Source organism: Pipistrellus hanaki (assembly GCF_964339955.1).
Source record: "Pipistrellus hanaki genome assembly, chromosome: 14".
NCBI classification, from domain to species: Eukaryota; Metazoa; Chordata; class Mammalia; order Chiroptera; family Vespertilionidae; genus Pipistrellus; species Pipistrellus hanaki.
Window position 1 is genome coordinate 37,917,191 of NC_140516.1, and position 27,390 is coordinate 37,944,580.

General features: G+C 46.5%; 2 protein-coding genes across 16 annotated transcripts in view; one reads left to right on the forward strand and one right to left on the reverse strand.

Annotated features, from left to right (window-relative positions):
• Positions 1 to 514: 514 nt before the first annotated feature.
• Positions 515 to 12,420, forward strand: WNT8B (Wnt family member 8B; the record flags this gene model as incomplete). Its single annotated transcript, XM_084903651.1, has 6 exons — positions 515 to 582; positions 8,941 to 8,974; positions 9,753 to 9,891; positions 10,667 to 10,792; positions 11,526 to 11,668; positions 11,875 to 12,420. The coding sequence occupies 6 exons, from the start codon at positions 515 to 517 to the stop codon at positions 12,418 to 12,420; spliced, it is 1,056 nt and encodes a 351-aa protein (XP_084759777.1).
• Positions 12,421 to 16,228: 3,808 nt separating this feature from the next.
• SEC31B (SEC31 homolog B, COPII coat complex component) overlaps positions 16,229 to 27,390 on the reverse strand; it is a 30,680-nt gene continuing 19,518 nt past the window's right edge. For 12 of the 15 annotated variants that reach the window (XM_084903646.1, XM_084903643.1, XM_084903644.1 and 9 more), the window contains 14 exons: positions 27,052 to 27,150; positions 26,607 to 26,703; positions 25,925 to 26,103; positions 25,593 to 25,719; positions 25,080 to 25,225; positions 24,184 to 24,357; positions 23,400 to 23,561; positions 20,228 to 20,405; positions 19,513 to 19,827; positions 19,194 to 19,252; positions 18,742 to 18,888; positions 18,111 to 18,221; positions 17,584 to 17,655; positions 16,229 to 17,381 (listed from right to left, as the gene is read on the reverse strand). In XM_084903646.1, the coding sequence (XP_084759772.1) occupies positions 17,202 to 17,381; positions 17,584 to 17,655; positions 18,111 to 18,221; positions 18,742 to 18,888; positions 19,194 to 19,252; positions 19,513 to 19,827; positions 20,228 to 20,405; positions 23,400 to 23,561; positions 24,184 to 24,357; positions 25,080 to 25,225; positions 25,593 to 25,719; positions 25,925 to 26,103; positions 26,607 to 26,703; positions 27,052 to 27,150 (2,046 nt within the window). In that variant the 3' untranslated portion in view covers positions 16,229 to 17,201. The remainder of the gene's footprint in view (positions 17,382 to 17,583; positions 17,656 to 18,110; positions 18,222 to 18,741; positions 18,889 to 19,193; positions 19,253 to 19,512; positions 19,828 to 20,227; positions 20,406 to 23,399; positions 23,562 to 24,183; positions 24,358 to 25,079; positions 25,226 to 25,592; positions 25,720 to 25,924; positions 26,104 to 26,606; positions 26,704 to 27,051; positions 27,151 to 27,390) is intronic. The other 3 variants (XR_014796771.1, XM_084903647.1, XM_084903640.1) reach the window with 3 other exon arrangements.

The window sequence follows — 27,390 nt, forward strand, 5'->3', positions numbered from 1 at the left end:
TCCTCTCTGTGCCCGAGTCTGCACGGGAGTGTGCGAAGTGGGGGAGGTTGAGGTGGGGTGGGAGGGCACTGGCAAGAGGGAGGAGAGAGACTCCACGCAGTGATTATGTGGAGGGGATTTGCTATGTCTCTTTCCTCCCCTCACCCCTCTTTCTTTGTGCTTTTTCTCCGTGTTCCTCTCTTTGTCCCCTTTTCCTCGTCCCCTTCTTCTGCATTTGTCTGGGAGGATCCTGGAGTGTTCCTTTGATCGACTCAATCTTTCTCTGGCACTTGAGTTCTGATTGGCTGAAGGACTTAGAGGGGGGGAAAAACTTTAATTAAGTAGATAATCTCTTCTTTGGAGGTTTGGCAGCTCCATTTCACCTCCCCTTAACTCTGTTTGGGATCGCTTACACACCAAGGAAGTTGGGGTTCGAGGAGAATTCCATCCCACTACCAGGAGGAGAATACTTCTCATCTTAGCACTCCGCTTCCCCAGTGTTTAGAATTTTCTATCTCTGTCACTCCAGAGGATTATGTTACGTATGAAGCCTTCTGTGCGTGTCTTTCTTTTCACCTGTGTCCTCCAACTCAGCCATACCTGGTAAGTAACCTGGAACTTGGGATTAGGTAAATGCATGTCATATATGGGAGAGAGCTCATTTTCATTTCCAGGAATGTAGGACGCATTGGGATCTCTCCTATGAAAAAGTCAGGAAGCGGGGCTCTTCCAAATCTGTGATTTCAGTAAATCCTTAGACCCCTACCAATAAAAGAATTAAGCGATGGGGGTTCCTATTTTTCTAAATTGCTGTACCACAAATATTCTACATGTTTTTTGGGAAAGACAGTAGGCCCCCCCCCCTTTTTTTTTAAATCAAATCCTGATTTCGGCATTGTGGAGAAGAAGAAGGTGGTTCAAAGCAAGGTCTACTGTATGCAGAATCGGATCTTTGAGGTGAAGACAGAAATTCAATGGGATCTTATTTTGCACTGTCTGACTTGAATGTTTTCGGGATATTCTAAATAATAGCTCATCACTTCCTAGAGATTAAAAATTAACTACCGAGTTGGTACTGGGTTAACCAACATGTTTGACATTAAATATTTTAGGAATCTAAACTTTTCTACAAGTTTGTTTAATTGATTCCATTTACAAATATTTCTAACTTGCTCAGAAAATAAGATGGCATGTGTGATAGCGTTTTGTAAACTATAAACCACCACACAAATGATAGATGATATGATCATCATTTGCACTTAGCTCTTGGGAAATACGTCACGTATCTATACGTGGAAAAGTTAATAAGCAAGCACAAAATAACATGCAGACTGTAAGATCTAGGAAATGCATGTTGCTAGGGTGTTTGGAGTTCCTCCTCAATTAAGATGTGAGCTCAGTCTCTCTCCATCAGTTCTCATTTCAACCATCTATTTAACTAAGTTACACATCCAATTGCTACATAATCTGTCGAGGAAGCAAGAATAGGGGTTTCTTTGCTGAAATCAGCTTCCCGTGCTAATTGAGAGTGTATTCTTATCATAAATGAGTATAGCCATCACTATTAAAGAGCTGATAACAAGTATGCCAAAGTAATACAATTTGCCGGTTAATGCAATAATTTGCAACATTTCTGATTATAAACTGAACCGCCAAGTAATTGGTCCACTTTTAATTGGTATTTTAATTAAATATTTCATGTCCAAAAAAAAAAAAATCTTCCTTCTCTCCCTGTCATGAGAACAAAAAGACAAAAGGGAGAGGAGACCAGTTCAGAGGATTTCTACTGATGTTCATGGTATTCTTCAGCTGATTCAGTATCAGCAAAAGAGAAACACGAGATTCCTTCCCCCAGTCACCAGGGCAGGGTGAAGAATTGTTCTATAAGAAATACCTTTACTGTGTGTTCCTTCCCTGCTGGAGGGGGTCATGTTCACTTCATTCCGATATTGACACTGCCACACTGAAAGGTGGCTGGGTTGCTTGTCTGTCCAAATTCAAGTGTCTGGATTCAAAAAGAAAGAAGAAAAAAAGAGATGTGAAAGAAAATTCTTATTTAAAAACAGGGTTTAAGAACCTCTTCTCACTTTCCTTGACTTTGAGGAGAAAATATACAAATCTGGATAATGCAAGTCACTTTTTTAATTGCATCCCAGAAGCCTCATTTTGAATATTTATACTTTGCTGAGTCTGGTTTTGGTAGCATTTGAAATGTGATTTTTTTAAATTTAACATCCAACCTCGATTATTCTTATAATGGGACTATCAGGGTTTTGTATAAGGTCATCTTTCCCTTTGTGCCATGCAGAGAAATTTGACCAACCGCAGCCTTTCAGATGTTTCTCTTAGTACTTCATTATCAACCTTTTATGTGGGGACCTCAAAAGCATTTAACAAATAGAGAATCACAATTTCTGCTTGGCTGTTCAATTGTAGGCTGGCCTGAAATTACTGCCTAAAAGAGTTCATCAACAGAAATTCCTGGGTTTGAAAGGGAAAGGATAAAAATGACATGTGCCTACAATGTGCGGTTTTACTAGGTGTCTCAGTGCAACATAATTGGGGGCAAGAGCATTCTCCATAGTTTTCTCTTGTCTGGACCTTTTGGAAAGAATTATCCTTTAGTGAGTTAAGAAAAAATATTTTTTAATTTGTTTTTTCTTAATTATTAATGGCTAAAAAAATATGAAAGAATTAAAGAAACAAGGAAATAAAGAAAGAAATTAGTAAGGGAAAGCATAATACAGCCAAGCAAATTGTGATGCTTATAATGGTGGCCAGAGATGAATTAATGTTACTGTCCACTTCCAATACATTTACTCATTGGAATAAATCGACCTAGAACATGTTTTTCCTTAACTGTTGACTTCATTTGACTCCAAATGATGTCTCATAATGATACTGGGTCTTTCCAGTTCTTCCTCTCTCTCTCTCTCTCTCTCTCTCTCTCTCTCTCTCTCTCTCTCTCTCTCTCTCTTCTCTCCCCTCAACGCAATAGCCAAATCAGAAAGATGTACTGGGACACAGAGGTTAACTATGTCTCTGGTCAATTTTTTCAACAGAGATCACTACCCTTAGCTTTTTCCAGACGATTTAATCAGTTTCTTTTCTGCAGAAGAGCAAGATTCCCTGAAATCTTGTGTTTTAAAGCACTTTTTGAAATACATCATCCCTTGTTTCTCTACATTTATGTTTTTAGAGTAACCTGTCTATGGCTCTTGAAATTTCAACTGATGACAACATGCAAAACTCCTGATTAGCAAAGTTTTCAGTTATTAAGTGTGGTGGTGGTGGTGGTGGGGTATCTTTGAATCCATATTTTCATGAAGCATCATCATTAGCTATTATCTGCATTTTATGTGCAACACTTTTTCAAATATATATTATGACCAGTAAAATACACAGCTCATTCAAAATCATTGAATTCATGGTAATGCGTTGTCCTATTACATTTTTGTCGAATTTCCCCTCTAACAGATACAAAAAGAACATGGACAATCAAGTGAGGACCCACTAAGCTTTGTCACACTAGAAAGGAAAGTTAGGGGAATACAGTCAGGTGTGAGAAACTGCTTTGGAATATGGAAAATAATATGCCAATAGAAGATTCACATACCTAATAGTTTCCCTAATCAATAAAGAGAAGTTCATAGTCCACTACAAAAGGCAGGGATCGTGGGAGTAATTCTGAGCAGGGTTAGGCTGGTAGCTGTGGTGTAGGAGGTTCTAAGGGCTTGAGACATGATCAGGGAAGCTCAGTTCCCAGTTTTGTCATTGATTTCCTCAACACCTTGAGACCTGAGTTTTTCCTTTCCGAGTTTCTATTTCTCCTACTATAAATAATAATAACAAACTACTATAATTGTTATTATTACTATTTATAAAGGCTATGTGGTCCTGAGAGGAGACACTTTGTTAAAGCTTTTCTTATGAAACCAGTTTGCATAAGTGATGAGGATGCTCTACAGTGCATCTTTATTTATTATTATTATTATTTGTGTGTGTGTGTGTGTGAGAGAGAGATAATATGACACAAAGAAGGATCTCCTTTTTGTGACATTGTATAGAGGTAAATGGAATATACATAATCAGAAGAAAAGGAATTCCAAACCAACCCTCTCTCTTCCATGAAGGAGTTTACTCCCCCCTCCTTTCCTTCCCCCCACTTTTACCAGCTGGGACGGTTGGTTAGTGCTGCACTGTATTGGGTAATGCTAGTCTCTCTTGGAACTGTTAATAAAATCCCCATTTCTCCTTTCTATTTCTATTAGAGGGAGAGGAGAACTCAGAGGGCTTAGAAAGAGAGGTCAGTACATTTTTATTTAGGGTAAACTCTCTTTTATTTCCCCAGAAAGCAGATTGTTCTTCCCGGGTTAACAGTTGGGGGAAACTTTGAGCTTGGTTCTGGAAATAACAGTCCCCGCAATGCCCCTTGCCTCCCATCTGACATGTACCTACACTCCGAGGGCCTCTTAGAAAAACAACAAACTACCATCCACTCTGGGAAGATTCTCTTGTTTCATTATAAGCCAAATTTGTATGGTTTGCTTTTCTCAATCTTTATCGTAGGTCCTTGTTATTGATCATATCATCTCTCTATATCCTTCTTAGGTCAGAGATTTCTCCAGACCAAGAGAAATCAGACCATATGGGATTATTTAAATTCACTGTTATTTTCCAGTCCAAACTCACTTTTCTTAATGGGTTGTTTTCCCAACGTCAGCATGCCCCGGCAGCAGCACAGACTGAGGCTGTGCTTCAGTAGTCTCAGGAGACCCTGTAAATAGGCCAATAGTTCAGTATTTCTATGCAGCTCCATAGATTAAATTCTTGTGTTTTTTAGGCCAAGCTTAAACCATCCTGCATAAGAACAAATTTCTCCTTCATTCAAGACTGTACTTCTGTAATTCTCCCATATATGCAACTAGATAGAGATAGCAGTTATATTTTTAAATAAATATTTTAATTAAAAACTGTAACTCTCTTTTGCTACTCTCCTTTTCATTTACTCAGGCTTTTTAGGGTCACCATATCAGACTCTGAAGTTTCCATTCCGGACCAATATCCAGGATAATAAATAGTAAACCAATAGATGGGCCATATTATACTGTCTGGCATTTCTTCATATTAATCCAAGGTGTCTGGTGAAGCTCATATTGCATAGATTATTGCTTCAGGAGTATTCTGTTGTTTAATTTTATATTATTGAAATTTTCTTTAAAAAAACAAACAAACTTAGAACAGTACCTATAACAACCCCCAACAATTCAGCTTCAACAGTTATCAACCCTTGGCTAACCTTGCTTCATGTATACTTTCTATAGCATTTTCAACTTCATGTATTCTCTTAGTGTAAATCTTCCAAAAACTGTTGTGGCTCAAAATAGTATGAAGAGGGACAGGAAAAGGATCCTCCTATCCCATGTTCAAGAGATCTAGTGCCAGTAATTAGAGACATTGGGGAACATCATACAGATATGACCCCCATTGGGGTGAAAAGTCAAGAACACAAGTTAGTAACAGGAGAATCTGAGTTTGTTTCTCTTTGAGCTGTAGCTACTCAGATTGAGGTGAGGACATTTTCACCATCCTTGGATTTAGTTCCATTAAGTAGTGAAAATGGTGAAAATGGTACCAAAGTGCCAAAGCCTGCCAGTTTTCCTACCTTGAACTGTTCCCTGGCCGTTTTCTAGGGCAAGTCACGCACACCTACCTTCTTGCTCCTGACATACACTGGCATTGCATCCACCAGTGCAATTGAAAACGTGAATATTTTCTCAAGTCTCCACTACAGGGACCGAGGTAACGAGGTCAGAAAACAAAACCAGAGGCTCTGCCTCCATAATGGTCCTGGACAGGGTTCCTGCGATCCCAGGCTTTCTGGGAACCGTGGCTCTGAGCTGTTCCTTAGCAGCTTTCACTGAGAGACCTCGGGACAGAGAATGAGCACAGCTTATTCCTCATTTAAATGCTAAGCGCTGAAGTGCTTTTTTGTTGCTCAGTGTTTCTCAGCAGAGGTTGCTACAATACATAAAGGAGGAAGGAAATGAGGACAAGGGAAGACGGCCTATCTCCCTATAAAATATCCCGGAATACAAATGGCATTTGCCTTTCAGGGAATAAGATTACCCCTTGAAAATTTGTGATTTGCCTGAGAAAGAATCTGCCTGAGGTTCTTTGGCAGGAACCCATGGAACACAGTTGTCCTGAGGGCTATTATGTGGTCTTTGCCAGTAATTATTTGTCAAGGACTGGATTTGAGATAATGTAGGATGTGAAAATAAAATTTAACATAAGACAACTACCAAATCTGACACATCTGTTTAACTTTTCTTAACTAGTTTATAAGACTTTAAAAAAATAAGTTTGAGGGCACTGCCTTGTGACTTAGAAAATTCACACTTATAAAACAAATGTTGAGAATTATTTATAGGGCTGAATTCCCTTTGAAGAAACAGATGGAGTTTAAATAAGTGAAATAGCTATGGGGATATGACCTAAACCTGTATATTTCTTCATTTTCCTTTTATACTCTTCTGGAAAAATACTTCTACTTGGCCTGAATCTCCATTGATTTCTCTTTCCTTTCAATGCCATCCATCCTCCTTCAATGAGTCTATACTAGTTGCTTTAGGTTCATAACTGTTCGGGCATTGTAATCTGGCTTCTGTTCTGTTGCTCTACTGAAATAGAGCTTCCCTATAATATTACCTTTGTTCCCTCTGGACAAATTTTTAAGTAGGAAGAAACTTGTCTTTGAAATTCCGAACCCTTCTCTTCCCTACAAGACTTCAGATTATCTTGTGGCTTCTACTTCCTAATCCTTCCCCTAGCTAAATAGGAAAGCGCCCGATTTCAATTACTTATACTTTACAACGGAGAAGAATTAGTCACGCTGTTGTTCACCCTTGAAAAACATTTTTAAACTTAACTCTAATTATACGGTGAATTATAACTAGCTTAAATATCCTTGAGTATTGCCAGAGAGAGTAGTAAAAAATTTGGAACCCATAGGATATTATTTCACAATGCTTACTTAGTAAGGCCTGCCTCCTGGGTGATTTGGTGTGTGTGTACATATTGGGGTGTGTGTGTGTGTGTGTGTGTGTGTGTATTTGTGTGTGTGCATGTGTGTTCTGTGGGTCATATGCTATAGCAGATAGAGGGAATCACAAGGAAGCTTGCCCAGAAAGAGCTATGCAAACATGCATAGTTCCGCAGGCCCAAGGCATCCTGTGTGCTCAATTAGGTAAAAAGCTGGCTGTCAGACATTCATTCTAAGAAAAACTTGCTTCACTGGAACACCTTCTGGCTACAGCTCCAGGCAGCTCCCGACTATGGTCACTCTCCTTAATCTCTCTTCCCCCCCACTACCCCACCACCACCTTCTCCCTGTCTCTCTCTCTGCTAAATCTCCAGAGAGAAATGTCCATCTACATTCATTCACTACCACTTCTCCTTTCCCTTGGGCCATCACCCCAAATTATAATTACACGGTCTCTCCTGAAGTAGGCCAACTAGAGCTTCATGACCCCAAGACTTTTTATGGACCTCAAGAAATGAGATTAAAGGGTAGAGAAAAGCCAACCCTATTATTCAAAGACTTGTGAGGAAAGTGGAGAGAGGGAGAACCAAGTGGGGGGAGGGGGTCAGCAGGCACTGAGATGAAAGTCCTGGGCATTGAGAGGAAAATAGCAAATTCTGGATATTCATATGCAGAATCTTTGCTTTTAAAAAAATATGTGCATGGAAGAGAAAAGGGGAATCCTAACTGGAATTTAAGCTACACCAACCACTGGTATTTAAACATACCCAGGAACACCTGGCAAACTAGGAGGCAGCTGATCAATGTTTCGTTTATCTCATTAATGTTCACCTCCCCCCTCTCTCCCTTCCTCTAAAAGAAAATAAATAAAAGTATTAAAATCACGGTGGTATATCCATACAATGGATTACTACTCAGGAATGAAAAGGAATAAACAACTAATATATTCGACAACTTGAATGACTCTCAAGGAAATTATACTGACTGATCAAAGCCAATCTCAACAGGATACATACTGCCTCCTGCATGTCCCCTACTATGGATGGAGCCCACAATCTGGGCATGTGCCCTGACTGGAGAATCAAATCAACAACCTTTTGGTGCATGGGATGATGCTCTGAGCACCAACCAACTGAGCCACACCAGCCAGGCCTTGTACCACAGTTATTATAACCACTCACTATTTGAAAAACATTTAAACACTTTCCTAGTTTGAGTTATTATAAATAAAGTGCTATGAGCACCCAAGCATAAGATCCTGAGTAAAAATAAGTCCTCATTTCTCAAGGATAAATGCCTAAGAGTGGAACTGCTAAGTCATATGACAAGTCTATTTTTAGTTTTGAAAGGAACAGCCTCGCTATTTTCTAGAACCAGATTATTTATTTTTGAACTTTAATTATAGTTCAATCCCTAGAAAGATATCCCACTATTTACATCTTTCTGATGAGAGAACTATCTTCCTCGGGATCCCGATAGTCCTGGATTCTAATCCTGACTTAGTCATTTATTATCTGGGTGACCTTAAGTACTTTTTTGAGTCCCAGATTCCCGATTTGTAAAATTGGGGTAGTAATGCCTACAATAGTAAGGACTTCACAAAATCAACATGTGAAATACTGAGAGTGGAGCATCTGTTACACAGTAATGAGTTCATGCTAGCTCTATTCCCGCTCATGGCAAAATAATGATCACACGTTACTCCAGCACTTTTGGTATTTGGAAAGGAGCATAATACATGTTGTTTTTACTAAATAAGTTGTCTTTAGTAGATTCCTGATGCATAATCTTTCCTTCGCAAGCCATTTTCCTTTTCTTCCCATCAGACCTATTTCCTAAAGTGATCCTTACAGCTCTTGGCAGCAGCAATGCGTTGGTGCATCTCCATTACACTCTGTGGTCTTGTTCTCTTCCAGGTCAGTGAACAATTTTCTGATGACTGGTCCAAAGGTAAGAAAAATATTCCTTTGATTTGTTTAGGAATATTCCTTTGATTTATTAGGAATTTATCTAGGAACAGCTAGGATTATGTCACTAATCCTGGCTCCTTAACTGAAGACTATACACGTAATTTCTTTTCATTATATCCACACTTTTTAGCGTGCTGTACCACAAAGGGGATTAGGGACAACCCAAACCACATAGCATCTAGTGTCAGAGCCAAGGCAAGGCTCACGAGTATGGATTCTAAATGTACAGCTGAATTTCTAACGCCAGAAAAGCCGACAGCCCTTCACGGTGTCAGGCTGCAGCCACACAACCTTCTGAGGCGGTGGAGAGTGCAGTTTGTACCATGTTGCTGTTATACTGCATTATCTCTAAGGACATTTCCAGTTCCAAAATATTATTTTGTAAGATGGGATGAGAACAAGTGAAAATTCGTGAATTATGTGATTTGGGATCCCTCTGGAGAGGCAGAATAGTAGAGTGAATAAAGTCAGGGCTAGTGTCTGTAAAATGAATTTTATTCCTACTTCTAAAACTTGCTAGCTGTGGGATCTTGGGCAAATTGCTTTACTTCACCTCTCTGTGCCTCAGATTCCTAATCTAGAAAATGGTTCCTCTTTGACAAGGTTATTGGTGATGTTAAATGAGACAGCACACTTAAAGTGCCACTATTTTGGAGGGATGGGAGAGTGGGCGGGAAGAGAGGGGCTTGGCCGCTTTAGGGCAAGTGTCTCCAAGTCCGGCTTCTGTAAGTCTGAATTCTGACCCTGTGTCCCCGAAGGCTTACTTGATCTACTCCAGCAGCGTGGCAGCTGGTGCCCAGAGCGGTATCGAAGAATGCAAATACCAGTTTGCCTGGGACCGCTGGAACTGCCCGGAGAGAGCCCTGCAGCTGTCCAGCCATGGCGGCCTGCGCAGTGGTAAGGAAAGCCTCAGCCGTGGCTCCCCGGACCCCCTGGCCGCAGGTTAGAGCCCCACTCTCCGGGGATGCCCCTGCCTCCTCTATACCCCAATTCCTCACCTGCTCTTTACCCGCAGGTGATCTCCCTCTCTGGGACCTTCTCTGTTCCACCTCCAGCTCCTTTTTCCTGCCAAAGAGCTTTTCTCTTCCTTCCCCCAAACGCTCACTGCTCACCAAACGGACCTTGTCAATTGGCTAATGGCTCCCTCACAATATAAATAACATCAGGAGGAAGGTAGGGTCATAATCCCTCATTCCCCTCGGCCCCTTCCTGCAGCAGGCTCAGCAGACAAGAGAGGTACAAGACAAGTGGGAACAGACTTGGGGACCAGGTTTCCCTGGAGAAGAGAGAGTGGCCATGCCAGTAAATAAAAGAGCTGGCAGTCAGAGATTCTTTCAGAACTAAGTGGCGCCTGCCTCTTAGACTTCAATGTTCCAGGAGGAAGTGGGATGGGTTCTTGATAGCCTGGCCTTCAGATTCGTCTCTTCCTCAGGCTCTTGCCCACCGAAATCCTTTACAACCACGGATGTCAACAAAAATCTGGCCACCTAATAGGAAGGGCTGAGACTAGGGCTGGAGTATGCCCTGGAGAGAGGAACATTACAAAGGTGGGGAACTAGGGTAGAGCTGGGACAGGAGGACGATGATTGTATTAAAGGGAGGTGGCATGGCTGGCATTTCTTTGGATTGCGACTCCTCCCTCTAAACTCACCCAATTTCTGGTTCCTGCCAGCTAACCGGGAGACAGCATTCGTTCATGCCATCAGTTCTGCTGGCGTCATGTACACTCTGACTCGAAACTGCAGCCTGGGGGATTTTGACAACTGTGGCTGTGACGACTCCCGCAATGGGCAGCTGGGTGAGTACTGACATTGGGGTGGGTAGGGCAGGCCAGTAGGGTCCACTTAAAGAATGAAAAGCTTGGTGGGTAGCTGGGTGGGGGGAAGAGGAATTGTGTTCTTCTAACTCTGAGGAAAATCAGTTTAAGCCCAAACCCTAATGTGTCAAACCAGATTAAATGCCTCATGGACTCTCCGTCTTCTACTAAGTTTCCTTAATTTAACAAACAATGATAAAGGCACAACATCGCCCGGGCAGTCAATCGGTCACTCTCTCAAACATAGTGGGGACATCCTTCCTGTCACTGTCTCTGTCTCCTTTCCACTCTTCCTCCACTGTCCCAACCCTCCCTGCCCTGCGGCTCAACTTCCAACTTAGTTGTTCCGTATTATTTCAATTGCTCCTCTCTCCCTCTCAAGGCTTGCGCGTTCCTCACCTTTCTAACAGCCATTTTGCCCTTTCTGGAAGTCAGTCGCTGGCGGGCACATGCACACTCTGCCCAAAAGGCCAGAAACTGTGTGAAGATGGGCGCGCAGGCACCTTGCAGAGAATCCACTCGGCAACTACTTACGTCATGGAGTCCTGAGCAGATGATAGGCTGAACGTGGGCGCTCAAAAGCGGCAAAAACAAGCCTAGGCTGAAACTAATCTGGAGACAAGGCACTCTCACCCAACCTTAATCTCTCTTTATCTCAGATTCCCAATGAGAAATAGCTGCTCAACGACCTTCCCTCTCCCCTGCTCTTTTCCAGGAGGTCAAGGCTGGCTGTGGGGGGGCTGCAGTGACAACGTGGGCTTCGGAGAGGCAATATCCAAGCAGTTCGTGGATGCCCTGGAGACAGGACAGGATGCCCGGGCAGCCATGAACTTGCACAACAACGAGGCCGGCCGCAAGGTGAGTCTTGCAGCCCCTGGGGTTGGCAGCTGGCCCCACCCATTACCACCCCTAAGTGAGGATAACTCTTCACTTTATTTAAGTTTGGAAAAACGAGGTACTGAGGCGTAGGAGGTACTAGACGCCTCTCAACCCCCCCCCCCCCCGCCCCCGGCAGAGACTCCCCACGCGCTAAATCCGGGGCCCACTCCCCCCTCTCCCCCCAGGCGGTGAAGGGCACCATGAAGCGCACGTGTAAGTGCCACGGCGTGTCCGGCAGCTGCACCACGCAGACCTGCTGGCTGCAGCTGCCGGAGTTCCGCGAGGTGGGCGCGCACCTGAAGGAGAAGTACCACGCGGCCCTCAAGGTGGACCTGCTGCAAGGGGCCGGCAACAGCGCGGCGGGACGCGGCGCCATCGCCGACACCTTTCGCTCCATCTCCACGCGGGAGCTGGTGCACCTGGAGGACTCCCCGGACTACTGCCTGGAGAACAAGACGCTGGGCCTGCTGGGCACGGAGGGCCGCGAGTGCCTGCGGCGCGGGCGGGCCCTCGGCCGCTGGGAGCGCCGCAGCTGCCGCCGGCTCTGCGGGGACTGCGGGCTGGCGGTGGAGGAGCGGCGCGCCGAGACCGTGTCCAGCTGCAACTGCAAGTTCCACTGGTGCTGCGCCGTGCGCTGCGAGCAGTGCCGCCGCCGCGTCACCAAGTACTTCTGCAGCCGCGCCGAGCGGCCGCGGGGGGGCGCTGCGCACAAACCCGCGAGAAAACCCTAAGGGTCCCCCCTCCCGCTCCTTTCCCCATTCGTCCTCGGCTTCTTTTAGAGACCCCAGTAATAGAGGAACCTAGAGATGCGGATCCCTCACTCACAAGCCCAGGGATCCCGGGAGAGACGCTGCAGTCTCCGGAGATGTCACTTTCCAACCTGTCCCCCCAGTCCCGGGGCGCTCTCTGGGAGCTGTCTGAAGGGTCCTCACGGCCCACACTTACTCCGAGAACTCCCTGAGGTTTGAGCTATTGATCTTCTTTGGATGAGGATGAGAACAGGTGGTCCTCCTCCCCTCCCTAGTGGCCCTAACGTTGGACCCAGCCTATGGAGCCTTAGTAACAGGAAGACCCCTGCTCAAATACACAGGGTCCACAAGGGGTGGGGGGTGGGGGGAGCCATGGCTTCTCTCTTTTGTCCATTTTGCTCAAAAACCCCCTCCCCCCATTTTCGCTGCCAGGTCTCTATCACGGCTGCATTTTCCTTCTGCAGAGCCACTCCCCGGGAATCTCTAATGCTTTCTCTCCCCTTCTCCCTATCCTCTTTCCCTAAGGAGAAACTGTGAGAAAACTGGCCCAGGAAAAAGCACGTGTGAGAGGACTGGTTCTTGAGGGAAGGGTTGAAGATGGGGAGAGGGGTAACCTAGAGTGCTGCCTTCTCACCCTGTGACACCGTGTCTAATGGACTTACCAGGGGGGACAGTGACCTTCCTGAAATCACCAAGGCGCTCCAGACACATTCCCACAATGTCTAGGAACTCTGTAAGGCCAGATGGCCGGTCATTTCCCACCCTTTAAAGTACCCTCCCTGCCCCTAACGCACTGCCCCTAGCAACCATCTCTACCTCTTCTCCTTCCCCACAGGACCCTTGTTCCTCTGAGCCAATTCTGAGCTCAGTAACAGCAGTTCCCCGTTAAGGTGTGCACCTCTGAGGGCAGGTATGAGAGAGGAGGAGCTGGGACCCTTCCTTTTCACTAACCTGGTTCTCAAACAGGCAGGATTCAAGGCTTTGAATTCTTTCCTTTAATAAGTAAACTTTCTGCAATGAAACTAGTACTAATAGAAAGTTCAGTGTCTTGGATTTTTTATGTATTGCAGTCGCTGTGATATTGCCCTTTTTTCCAGGGACTGAACTTATTCTTGGGGATATAGAGGAAGGCCAAGGGGAGGGCCCACTGGTCCCACCTTGCCAGAATACCATCCTCTGTGGAGCCTCACCTTCCTCAGGGCCCAAATAGTCATTCTGGCCTGACCGAGGCTAATCTGCAGGGATTAGTCAATCAGCCACATAAATCTCCAACGAATACGTTCACTTAGGAGTGAGAGCTTGCTGCTGTGATGCTTGAGTGTCCTGGTTCTTGTCCCAGAAGCAGTCCAGCAGGGACTTGCTTAGGAAAGAGGGCGATGGGACGGGAAGAGCCAATCCCCAACAGACTCTGCAGCCCAGGAGCTTCCCAGCCAACTCTCTTCCTTTAGGCCGGCCAGGGGCTGCTCTTCAGGAGAACTGGTCAGATGCTAAACAACCCAGAGCAGGCGAAAGCAGAGACACGATGTGGCCCCAAGTAGGTAACAGGGGCCAAGGCTCTAGGGGCCAACCGGTGAGTGTGAGGGCTCCCATATTCCAAACTGAGACTGGCCAGATCAGACCCCAAGGCCCTGGCCTCATTCCTATACCTCTTCTGGTCCTACCTACACTTATGAGAAGAGAGGCTCTCCTTCCTTCCTTCCTTCCTTCCTTCCTTCCTTCCTTCCTTCCTTCCTTCCTTCCTTCCTTCTTTCCTCCCTTCCTTCCAGGGGACACACTTCCCTTCAGGGCTCTCTAGTGCTCCATTCCCAGCTGCATCAGCAAAACGCCTTTGCTTCTTCCCTCAGCTGTGATCTGGATCTCTTGAGTCTCCCAACTTGCCCTTCTTCCTTCATCAAGCAGCAACAGATACCAACCTGGCTACCCCACGTGGCAGAGTTATTTGACAGTGTACAGTAAGAAACCTGGCAAGGCGACTAGAAGATATAAAGAAGCACGGTGTGGTAAAGGAAAGCTGCATTCTCCAGGGGAGTCTCTCAGTTTTGTACTTCATGTTTGATAACTTCAGGTCAATACTCAAAACATGTCATACTGCCAGAAAGTTCTTTCACAGGTTGTTTTGTATTCCCAAATGGATATATTTGATACCAGATACATTCAAGTTCTATAAAGAAAACATTGCTGAGTTACCTTACATTTGTATTGCTTCTCTTCCCCCCACACAACTCCCCCATACACTTCTTGCATTATCCATTCATTCATTCAACAAACACCAGAGTGGAAACAGAGTGGTAAACACGACACTGCCCTCCTGCATTCATGGAGTTTAGATTCTCAGACTCAGTCACCAGGGCTGTGTTGCCCTTACAAATGTGGGCAACTCCAGAATGGCTGCCTGGGAAAACACCTTCCCGTCGGTCGGCCAGTCAAACCTTTTGTTTTATAGATTTAAATGATGCTGAGAACGATGTCTGGCTGGTTCCACCAGCTAGTAAGTGACCGTGGGGTGGGTAGTGAAACCCAGGCCCCTTCTCTCTTGTGTGCTCTTTGGGACAGAAACAGAGGGAGGTCCTGAGAAGTGACAAGGACTCTGGGAGTGGGGGGTAGAGGTGGTGTAAAACGCTGTCTCCTTCCTGTCCCTAGCCCCAAAGCCTACACACAGGCAGGGCTTTCTTTTCTTGAAAAGAATCTGAGCCTCAATTGGCCTTAGCAGCAGGTTAGGGCAGAGACAGAGACAGGGTCACGCTCAGCGCTGGTGGTGCTGGTGGTGGTGGGAGGGGAGGGCAGGACAGGGCACTCGCCTATTGTGGGTCTGGATTGGATGCTTCCACTCATTCATTTCCTTTTAATTAACCCGCATTCCTGGAGGAGAAATATTTATGTTGGCTCCCATAGAGGCAATCCGCAGACTGGAAAGAAGGGGGAAGAAAGCCTGTCTTAGCAAAACAATGCCTCTAAAGAGCTCAAGGAGAGAAAATAAGAGAACAAAATGCCATTAAAATAGCCTTCTACCCCCACTGGAGTCAATGAAAACTTCATTTCACATGCTAATCCCCCACTCCGCCCCCTGCTCTTCTCACCACACCTCTTCCGACAGTGTTTGGGAAAAGTCCCCGCAGTCAGTACACAGCTCCCTGCAGCTCAGACTCCTTGTGTTAGTTCAGGGCCCCAAGTGGGGCTCTCGCTCCAACGGTGGCTCCCCCCACCCCTTTAATTTAAACAAAGACCTCGGAGTTCATCAACCTCCCACTGAAACTCACAGCTGCTGAACAAACTAATCCCCCTCGCCCGGCTTTTCTTCCTTTCAATGGGCTCTTGGCTTCAAAGACACTTTGGGAAAGAACTCTGCCGGGGCTCACACTGCTTCATCAATAGAAGTTAGTGCTAGTATTATCTGAAGAGCAAGTGGCTTTACAAACAAATACTGCCTAACAATCCCTCCCTCCCAAACACACACATCTAGCCCGCAGACATGATGGGATCTACAACGGGATTAGAGATAGTACCCCCTGGCTTCACACCCGGTCCCTTTGTGCTTAGCTCAGCCCTGGAGTGGTGTGGGGAAAACCCTGGAGCTGACCGTCAGGCACGGATGGAGATACACACATGTGCGCATACACACACAGCAGAATGGCCACAAATGCTGCAGGGAGAGAATATTTCGGTGATACCCTCCTTTCAACTCTCTTGATTCCCCAGCTGACCCAAAGCCTCTCCCCTGATTTATTGAGGTGCAGGAACAGAGGACTATGAAGAGAGGTAAGAGTAAAATAGGACCCAGGAGACAATTATTGGGAGATGACTGAGGAAACCAAATCAAAGCAGCTTTATTGCACGTTAGGTACATCAGTGCTTCCAATGCAGCATCCAACCATGGCAGTGCAGCCAGAGAAGGCAGCCCTGAGACATGTGGAGGCTGAGGGAGAGAGGGCCTCCCGCCCTGGAGGAGCAGTGCTAAAAAGAGAGGCTTTTGTTACCGTGGCTCCTGTCCCAGAGCTGGGCCCATACTCACAGGATGAATGGTCTAGCCCTCCTTGGACCAGGGTTCACACAGATCAACGAGGGGCCATTTCCCAGAGGCAGTGGTCCCTCTGCTTCTATCTCAAGGCCAAGATAGCTCCCAGCAAAAGGCAGTGCACCCCTCCCACCCAACCTCACCCACCCTGAATAGTGCCGGCAGGTGTTCCTTTAGACAAGGACCAACGTCCCTTCTCTTGGTTCTGCTCAGCACCCCGCCCTCATGTCTGTGACTTGTTCAGAGGATGAACAGTCATCTCTACTCCAGCCAGTGGGACTCAGAGAAACACAGAACTGGAAATATGGGTCAGAGGCCAGGAGAAGGTAAGATTAGGCCTATGGCCCTCAGGAGGAGGAAAACCAAAGACCCAAAAATGGGTCCAGCAGAGGTAGACTTGGATCCTCCTCATCCTCTTAGAAGCCACTTAAACAGAGTCTCCCTGGGGAGAAGACACCGTGCCCGCGTCCTGCCCCAGGTCCTGGGCCAGAGAACAGTATCAGGTGAAGTACAGAACTGGCCCTGTGCTCTGCCTCAGAGGCCGAGCGAGCCTTGGACAGATCGAGGGCCAGGCACACAGGATAGAAAGCAGGCACTCTGCCAGTTTGGAGCCAAGCCTACAGCATCATATACCTGGCAACAAGAATGAAGGCTGGGAAACACAAACAATCTATTCTGAAACTGCCTTCTCCGCAGGGAGAACAGCGAAGTCACAGCAGAAGTGCCCTCCTGGTAAGAGAGGCTGTCTGGCTTAGACGTGCAGCTTATGAGCAATGGTGAGGACAGCCTTCAGGATGGGCATGAAGCTGGAGACCTCGCTGAAGCGGCTGCAGCCCACCACCTGGGCATGCACTGCAAGGCCGTGCTCAAAGCTTCCTGTGTCCGCACATCGGGCAATCTCGTGGAGCCCAGCCAGGACTGGAGGCGAGAGCTGTGGAGGGATTGGCCCTTCGGTTAGTGAGCCCACACCAGCCCCTGCCCTGTGGCAGGGAAAGGATGAGAGAGGTGGGTGTGTTTTGTGGGGACCCAGGTCAGTGAGACCTAAGGGGAGAGGACAGAGGACACCTGAGCTCCCTTTGGCCACGGGTGATGGTGGAAGGGCGGGAGGCAGAGGCGCCACTGAGTGTACTTACTGTCCCCTCACAGAGCTTCTCATAGAGACATTCTAGGCGTTGGGCTGCCTCGTCCAGCTTCCGTTTTGTCTTCTACAGGGAGGAAAACGGGTTCTCATTCTAGCCCCTAAACCTCACCCTACACAGCACTATAAAGAATCACAGTAGAGTAGAGCCAAATGGCTAAAGGCTACTTCTTCCCTTTTAAAGGAGGAAATGGCAGCCCAAAGAGGGTAAGTGACTTGCTCAAGCCGACACAGCCAGCGAATGCATGGCAAGTTTCCTTACTCCTGGTTTCACTCACTCGAGTACTCCCTGCTGCCTAAGAGTTTGGTCCCAATGCTGCTGGGTCCTGCTGCCAAGGAGCTGGACTTCAGAACAGACAAGTGTCCCTCCCCCTGCCCCCACCCCCCTGCATGGAGGTCAAATAAGCATAAGATGTCAAGGCAGTGAGAAGAGAGCTGATCACACAAGAGCTGCTCTGAGCTCAGGGATCCCGGGACCAGGCAAGGGCATGAGGAGGGCAGCGTGGGGAGGTTCAGACTTACTAAGTCAGTGGCACACTGGGAGCAACGCTGTAGAAGTGCCTCAAAGCTGGTTTTCAAGCACTGATGCTCTAGGGGCAGCTCCTTCCTGTACGTCTTCTCTGGTGGCCATTGCTGAGGAAGAAGCGGAGAGAGGACAGATGGGCAAGCTGTCTTTCTCGTAGCTTCCCTAAGAACTAGTCCTCAGTGACTCAGCAACACACTGTTCTCCCCGGAGCACTGCAGAGTTGGGTAGGGGGCACCCTCTACAGTAAGGACATTTGCTGCCTGCCCCTCCCCATTCCCCAGCTCATAGTCCGACTCTACCTTTAGGAATGAGGCCCATCTACCAAGCCCCTGCTTTCCTTTTCCTTTTTTTAAAAAAAAAATGTTTTTTAAATTAATTTTTAGAGAGAGAGGACGGGAGAAGTAAAGAAACATCAATGTGATAGTGGAACATTGATCCGCTGCTTCCTGCATGCTCCCTACTGGGGATCGAGCCCACAACCTGGGCATGTGCCCTGATCAGGAATCGAGCTGGCAAAGTTTTGGTGCAGGGGATGAAGCCCAACCTACTGAACCACACCCGCCAGGGCACTCCCTGCTTTTCTATTCCCAAGGAGGGCTGGAAGAAGGGAAGGGAACACACTGTCACCTGCAGGCCGAGTTCTCCTGGTGCTCCAGGGGGAGCATGACCCACACCAGGGACAGGGGGCTGTGAGGAAAGGAGCCCTCGTGGCGCAGAGGTGAGGCTCATAACTGGAGCAGTAATTGGAGCTGGGGACATAAATGTCTCTGGCGACTGAAGATAGAGAAGGAGAGGCACATAAGTCTAAGCTGAGAGATTCCCCAGGCCTTAATTTGAGAGCTGTAGAAATTATGAGTGAACAGCAGACAGAACAGTGAGTGGGAAACCAGGAAGTGGGAAGACTGGTGTACAATGTAAGAAGGAAGGAAAGAGGAGGAGGCTGAGGGAAGAAGAATGAGTGGGGAAGGAGAGAGTAGAATGCATGCCTGAGAACGGGAAGGACTGGGCTGAATTCTGTAAGGAACTAAAATGTGGGTCACCGGTAAATGTAAGAGGGGGTGGGAAGGAGGTGCACTGACCTGCCTCCTCTGGAGGTTTGCCCCGGGAGCTGGAGCATTTTTTAAGGAATCTTGAGGTCCTGTATAATACAGAGATAGAAGTACTTGGGGGCATGGTCAGGAACATTGGCAATTCTGTCTGAAGACCATTAAATTATTTTATTTGGAGTCCATCTCACCTCCCTCTGAAGACCATTTATCCTCTCAGTTGACATGCTCGAACCAAAGGAGCCCCGGTTCATTGGTTTGAGGGAGAGATCCCTAAGGTGGTAGCGGGGAGGGGTAGATGGGAGAGGGAGGCAATGGCTGAGAAAAAGAAAGCCACGGGAAGAAGACTGACCTGGGTGAGGAATCAAGATGCCAGTGGTCTGAATGGTGCTGGAGCACGAAGCGCCTGGTCCTCCTGGAGGGTGTGCCGCAGGGAAGCTGACAGGAGGGCCTGGGGGCTGGGAACTCACAGGGCGGAGATCTGGTGGTCTCATCGGAAGGAAAGGAAGCAGGGGAGCAGCCTCAGGCAGGGGGGCAGAGTCAGGCTGCGTGATGCCCGAGGGTGCCATCGGTGGAGCGGCACCAGGAAGAGGCCATGTTCCAGGGAATCCCATGGGGTTAGGAGCTTGCGCCCTTTGCCCTCTTAACAGCTGTGGCTGAGATAAAGCTGAAGTGCAACAGAATTTCCATTTGAGAGAGACTCAGAGCACATGAGGGAAGTCTAGGCAGCAATAATTTTAAAAAACATAATAATAAAAATGATTAATACCCATGCATATGGATATCTAATATGTACAAAGTACTTTTGACTGTATTCCTTATTTGACCCTCAAAACAATCCTGTGGGGTTGAAATGAACAACATAACAAATACTCGTACTTTTCAAAAGAAACAATATATTGCTAAGCATATTGCCCACAGGTACAAAGCCAGTAAGTGACAGTTCTGGGAATTCTGACTTCAAATTCCTAACTCCTCTCATTACATAGACACACTACTTCTTAAATCCACGCTGACCATGCCAATTGTTTTCTTCTATGTTCTACCCAGACGGATCACTCACTCACCTGGTGTTACTCCAGGGCCCAGGGGCAAAGGCTGGGTAACCTGGAGCTCAGGTACCCTGTAGTCTCTTATATTCTGCATTCTGGAGCCTTGATAAGGGCCAGAATGGGAAGGTGCCAAGGGCATCACTAGTGATGACTGGGGTGTGAAAATCCTTGGCCTTGTAGATGGAGTGGGAACCTGTGAAGAGAATAAAGGATTAACACTTGGAAAGGGGGGAAAAGGTAAGTAACTGGAAAACAAAAAACTATAGAAAAAAAAAAAAAAGAAACAAAAAGCTAGTTCTGCCAAAGCCAGTTTGGCTCAGTGGTAGAGCGTCGGTCTGCGGACTGAAAGGTCCCAGGTTTGATTCCGGTCAAGGGCATGTACATTGGTTGTGGGCACATCCCCGGTGGGGGGTGTGCAGGAGGCAGCTGGTCGATGTTTCTCTCATCGACTTTTCTAGCTCTCTATCTCTCTCCCTTCCTCTCTGTTAAAAATCAATAATTAAAAAAAAAAAAAAAAGCTAGTTCTTAAAAAAAAATTCAACAAAACTGACAAGTCTCTATAAAACAATAATAAAGAGATAAGATACAATTCACCAAGATCAGGAATGACTGATCTTGATGGCTTCAAATTATACTACAAAGTGACAATAATAAAAACAGTATGGTATTAGTCATAAAACAGACACACAGACCAATGAAGCAGAATTGAGAGCCAAGAAATAAACACATCTATATGGGCAAATAATTTTTTACATAGACAAGCTTTTCCTAACATTTATGTGGGAAGGGCAAGGTTCTAGAATACCCAAGAAATTTTGAAAAAGAAAAATAAAGTGGGGGAGTTACTCTTTCTCATGCCAAGGCGTACTACATAGAGGTAGTAATTAAGAGAGTGGTATTGTTAGTGGGATAAACTCATAGATCAATGGAACAGAATAGAAAACTAAGAAATAAATCTATATGAGTATGCCCAATGAATTTTTGACAAAGGAGCAAAATAAATTCAGTGGAGGCTGGACAGCTTTTTCTATAAATGGAAATCCACTGGCAAGAAAATGAAGCTTAACCTAAATTTCACACCTTAAATAAAAATTAACTCAAAGTAACATGGACTTAAATGTAAAACATAAAACTATAAAACTTCTAGAAAGAACATAGGAGAAAATTTTGGGGACCTTGGACTAGGCAGAGTTCTTAGTTTTGACACAAAAAGCAAGATCCATAGAAGAAAAACAATAAATTGAACTCTATAAAATTAAAAATTTTTGCTTTGTGAAGGATCCTATTAAAAAGATGAAAGACAAGTTCTTACTGGTTATACACATACACACACACACACACACACACACACACAAGTACATATAAAACTAGTGAAATATGTATCTCAAATCTGTATCTATGAATTGTCCTAATGTCAATTTCTTGGTTTTGTTATTGCATTGTGGTTGTTGAAGGATGTTGGCATGGGGTAGGGTAGGATGGGGTGGGGATACATGAGACTTCCCAGTTCTTTCCTATGTGACTTCTGCCTAATACCTCTATTTACAACCTCATTTTGTTCTCCAGCCCCTCCAGTAGGCTCCTGGTATCATAAGTTAACAGCACCCTATCCATCCAGTCTGAAACTAGGAGCCAGTCTCCCCACTTCACACACTCCTCTTGACTATCATTAGTTTCTGTTAATTCTATGTCCTAATATCTCAAATCCAACCTCACTCTCTAGCTTTAGATTATTTCATGTCTTCATAGTTTCTTTCTATATAGCCTCCTAACTGCCTCTAGCTCTGCCCTTCCTAAACACAGGGCTAGTTATTGCCCTGCATAAGACTATTCAATAGCTCCTGATTGCTATCAATTTCAGAGTCAAGTCTAAGTCTTTAGTTCAGACTACCAGGTCCTTCCTGTATAACTCCTGTTTCTCCATAAGCCTACTCCACTGCCACAAAGACCTGTTTGGCAATGTCATTAAAATATTAGCAATTCCTCATATGGGCTTTGCTCACTCTCCTTTCAATGCTTTTGTACACGCTGTTCCCACTGCCTAAAATAGCCTTCACCTAACTCTTCCTTTGCCAACATAACTTTTAATCTTCAAGACTGAGATCAAATAGCTGTGACCGATGTGCTAAGTGGTCAGAGCATTGACCTCCATGGTTATAGTGTTGGCTCACTCACTGAAGGGTCCTGGGTTCAATTCCCAGTCAAAGGCACATAAGTGGGTTGCAGGTTCGATCCCTGGACCAGGTCAGGTGTGTGTGAGAGTCAACCAACCAATATGTCCCTCGCACATCGCTGTTTCTACCCCCACTTCGATTTTCTCTAAAAACGAATGGGGATCCCTAGCTAGTTTGGTTCAGTGGATATAGCACCAGCCTGTGGACTGAAGGGTCCCGGGTTCAATTCCAGTCAAGGGCACATGCCTCGGTTGCAAGCTCACTCCCCAGTGTGGGGTGTGCAGGACGCAGCTGATCAATGATTCTCATCACTGATGTTTCTATCTCTCCCTCTCCCTTCCTCTCTGAAATAAATAAAAATATATTTTAAAAAATGAAAAGTTAATGGGGAAAAACATACTCAAATGAGGATTAACAACAACAAAAAGACTGAGATCAAACATCATACTCATTCTGAAATATTCCCTAAACTTCCCACTCCCCACAGAGTAAATTGCTTTCTTCCGTGTGATCTCATGGCACCTTACCATACCCCAATTATGGCATTTACAAATTTCACTTATTTTTTACATATCTATCTTTCCACTAGACCAGGGGTCTTCAAACTATGGCCCGCGGGCCACATGCGGCCTGCAGAGGAGTCTGATCCAGCCCGCCAGGTTTTTTGGGCAGTGAGCGCAGCCGAGGTGTTACAGTAGGAATTAGTAGTTCATATAGTCCGGCCCTCCAGCTCTCTGAGGGACCGTGATCTGGCCCCCACTTTAAAAAGTTTGAGGACCCCTGCACTAGACTATAAGCTAATTAAGGGCAAGGGTCATGGCCTGTGCACCTTTCTAAGAGCCAAGCAATTGTTCAATAAACAGTTATTAGAAAAATAACTGAATCTGTGCTTTATGAAGTCAGGAATTTTCATCATTTCTGTTCACTAATATATTCCGAGTGCCTAGAACCATACCTGGCACTTGGTAGACATTAACTGGTATTTTTGAATGAATGAACAAACAAGCTGTTACCTGGGGAGAAGGCTGGAATCCCAATTTGCAAGATAAGGCCTCCTTAGAGCGGGGAGTAGCTCCCACAATGACTCGGGGAAAGGGGAAAGGAGGAGACTGCTGGCCCAAGACATCAGCACCCTGGGCATGAAAAAGCCGATCTCTCAGCTGCTGAATTGGTGGCTATAAAGTCATAATAATGAAGAACTGAATTAAGTAAAATTAAAACAAGCAAACATCCTCTCTTACAAGCCTGGCCCCATATAGCATTCAAATTTCAGCTGACTCTTGACATTCTAGCCACATTAGATGACTCAAAGATAGCTCCAATCCCTGCCAAGCCTCCCTCCTTGCTTTCTTTTTGCCTAGATCACCCTATATCTACTTCTCTTTGAAGGTCCAGCTCAACAATATTAATCACTCAGTGTGGAGAGCAGCTACAGCGTTTGGACAGGTTCAAGCCTTGGACTAATGAAAGGGCATGGTCCTCTCGTGGCAAAGCCACGTGCAAGTCCAGCTTGGAGGGGCAAAGCTCTCCCAACACAATTATAGCCACAGGCTATGGTTATAAGCTTGATCTTATGGTCCGAACCTGTGTTCCCAGGTGGCACTATTGAGTTAGTGACATCTGATTCTCCATCTCCCTCTTCTCCCCCTGCCCCAGAGATTTGAGCTTCCTGAGGGACTAAATCTTATTTATCCTGGGAGCTTCAGCATTTAGCATAGTGCCTAGAACACGGAACTGCTCAGCCAGTGCTAGATGACCGAATTAAATGGTTTGCTCTTTCCCCATGACCCCACTCACCTGAGCACAGTCATTGGGTAGGTAGCTCATGGCAGCGGACAGGTTGCCCTGGGCTGCCAGGAGGTTGGCATACTGAGTGACCCTGTAGGTTGTGGCAGGGCCTGGGCTCACCCCATCAGGACCCCGCAGTCGTTCCAAGCTCCTGTTCAGAACAATTACCTTCTCCATCAGGTCCTAGAGGAACAAGAATGAGGGCAGTCAGCCCTCTTCAAAGCACATCCTGCTCTCTAAGCCCAGGCAGCTCACCCAGGGACTTCTCACTATGGGAAGGAGGGATCTGGCCATAGTCAGATGGAGACAGAAGGTGCTGATACAGAGACATGACAGTTAAAGAAGGGCCACTTGGCCTCATCTCTCAAGCTCTTAGCACTGGGCTCAAGTGAGGCCATCGGGATCTTAGATTCTCGTACATCTCTGCCTATTTTCTTTGCTTTCTTGACCCTTTCTGCTAGGCCATCAGCAATTTCAGACTCAGTTATAGTATTGTTTTATGTGTGACTTTGTCTCCCTGTGAGTCTGTGACCCCCATCTTCTCTGGTTGCCTGCGGGGTGTCTGGTACAATTTAGGTCCACAGAATTTTTCATAGTAGTTAATGGGAGGCCCAGGCTCACGATTACTCAAATACAGAATAAACTTGTATAACCAAATCTGAAGTAGGAAAACATTATGGAGATTAATACCTAAGTAGCTTCTGCTCAGTCTCCCTGAGGAGGGAGGGAAGGACAACTCATCCTTGGGAGAAGGTCCCAGAGATGAAGGGTCCTTCTATTTTCCCCTATACCCTGACTCCAGCCTGGGTACCCAGAGGACTCGCTCTGATGTCCCTGCATATCCCTGCCACTAGCCTCTCCTTAGCGCCTATAATGAAGGGACCGTGCCCTACAGAAAAGGGTACCTGCAGAGCCATGGGGGATGAAGCCTGGTGGCATTTTGCCCAGCACTCCACCAGCCTCTCCACATTCCCTGAGCACACATAACAGAGTCTGGCTTCGGAGGTGAGTGCCCTGTTGCTCTCCTGCTCCATTCGACTACCCAGCATGTCTGCAGAGAAATGGAAACTTCTTTAACGGCACAGCTTTCCTTTGCTCCTCCTCCTTTCCCTATTTGGAAATGGGTGGCCGATCATGAGCTATGGGACAAGTAGCTACAGTGGCTTTGGATAACACTGAGGCTCACCCTGCTCTACAATGAAGGGCAAAGCTCTTGCTTTAAGATGTGACAAGAAAAACAGGACAAGTGAAAGTAGGGGCATGCACTATAGTCCTTGCCTCCCAGCTGAACGAGACCTTGGCTCCGATAACATGGCCTGGCCATGAGCTCGGGCTGCTCTTCTGCCTCCTCCATCAGCATGTCCACTGACTCCACACTCAAGTCACACCACTCCATTCTAAAGCCTAGGGCCACCTACCACAGAGCGCAGGGAATGTCTCTGGCCCTGAGTATGTCAGCAGCAAAGCCAGTGCCTCTCTCCAGTTCTGCATGCTACAGGAGCACACCATATCCTTCCAGTTCTTCCGCACAATGCAGGCTAGCAGCTGTAATGGGCAGGGAGGGAAGGAGGTCACCCACCACTCATCCATCAAGAGCAGGCTTCCTGTTAGACCACGTACTAGGGGCTCGGGGTTAGAGTGGGGAAAAGAGTTTGGTAGGTCCTCTGAACACCAGTCCCAAAGTGTGGACATCCACCTCACAAAGTCCAAGAAATGCCCTCCTCTCCTCTCCTGCACAGTGGGCAGTTACCAAGGAGATTCTGGTTTTCTTCTTGGCCAAGTAGCGTTCCTGTGTTTGCTTCAGCAGATCTGCGCCCCCAGCCTGGGCCAGGATAATGGCATCAGCAAAGCGCTCTTCCTTCAGACACAGCTCCACAGCAGGGCCCAGTTCACCGAGCAGGAGAGCCTGGCTCAGGAGTCCATCTGTGTCTGAGGGCAGAGGCATCCCCTCCATGTTAACCTGCCCATGAACCATAGCTCCCCATCACCTGCAGAGCCCACGGCACGCCTCCTATGTCTGTATATTCAGTTTCCTTAGCCCCAAACAAACTCCCAAGTTTCATTCCTCAACAACAGAATATAGCGGGGTGTCCTGGTCACTCTCTGAGGAGAGAACCCAAGATGAGGAAGTAACTCATGTGGCAGTATCACAGGTGATGTCTGATGGCTCAGCAAGGACAGGGTCACAGTCCTTAAAGCAAAAACACAGAAGGATTGAGAAAATATCTTAGTAGAAAGCTTTCCATAGGAAGGACCCCTCCATGAAAATCAACAGCCGAAGAGAGCTCTAACCTGTAACAGAACCACTCGGCATTTGTGATGGTGGGAGGAGGCCAGGAGGCAAGGGACAAGAAAGCAACGTCATCAAGTCTGAGAACTCTGAGTCCACCTACTCCCATGCAAAGGGTTTCTCTCCCTCAGGGTCATGGTACCTTCTGTGATGGGGATCTCCCATGGAGTCATGTTCTGAGGGACCAGCTCATCAAAGAAAGCAGAGGAGGCAGAGACTTCTGTGGTGTGTTTGGAGGCCTGAACAAGGAAGGACAGAGGTGGTGACTTAGGAAATGAACCCCAAAGACAGAGAGCTGGCTTATAGCTCTCTCTGGGAACACTAATATACCTGACCTTCAATGGGTAAAGCTAAAAGCAGCAGCAGATAAGCTTTGGGAAGGGCTCAAGTTCGTGATTAAAATAGCTCACTCCCAGCCCCAAAGCTTATGAGCTCTGTGTGTCACTAACACAGGGGAAGGAGTCTGAGGACTTCTACAGAAGCTGAGCATGTCATGAGAGCAAAGCAGAGGGCCAGGAAGGGGGAAATGCCCTAAAAGCAGGTCTCCGGTGCTACTGTAGGGCTGGCTGGCTGGGCTCCTACCACACCTGGCTGCAGAAGGCCTGTTGCCTGGTACTGCTGAGGTTATCTCCCTTCGGCTGAGGGCTCTTACCCAGCCCTGAGTCTCGCTTCAACCACACGGCCACCTGCGAGGAGAGACTTGTGAGTACCACTCTCCCCAGCACAAGGTCAAACAAGCCTCATGCTTTCTTTCCACCTCCAAACCCCACCAACTAGAGTAAGATCCTTGAGCTATTTTCCTGGGAAACAGCCTAACTCCAGGAGGCTAAGTTTGCACAAGCTTTAGTGAAGCTCAGGAAGAGGTATTCTGAGATAGTTTCCACTGATAGGATTCTCTGCATATAAAGTACATGATTCTGATGTGA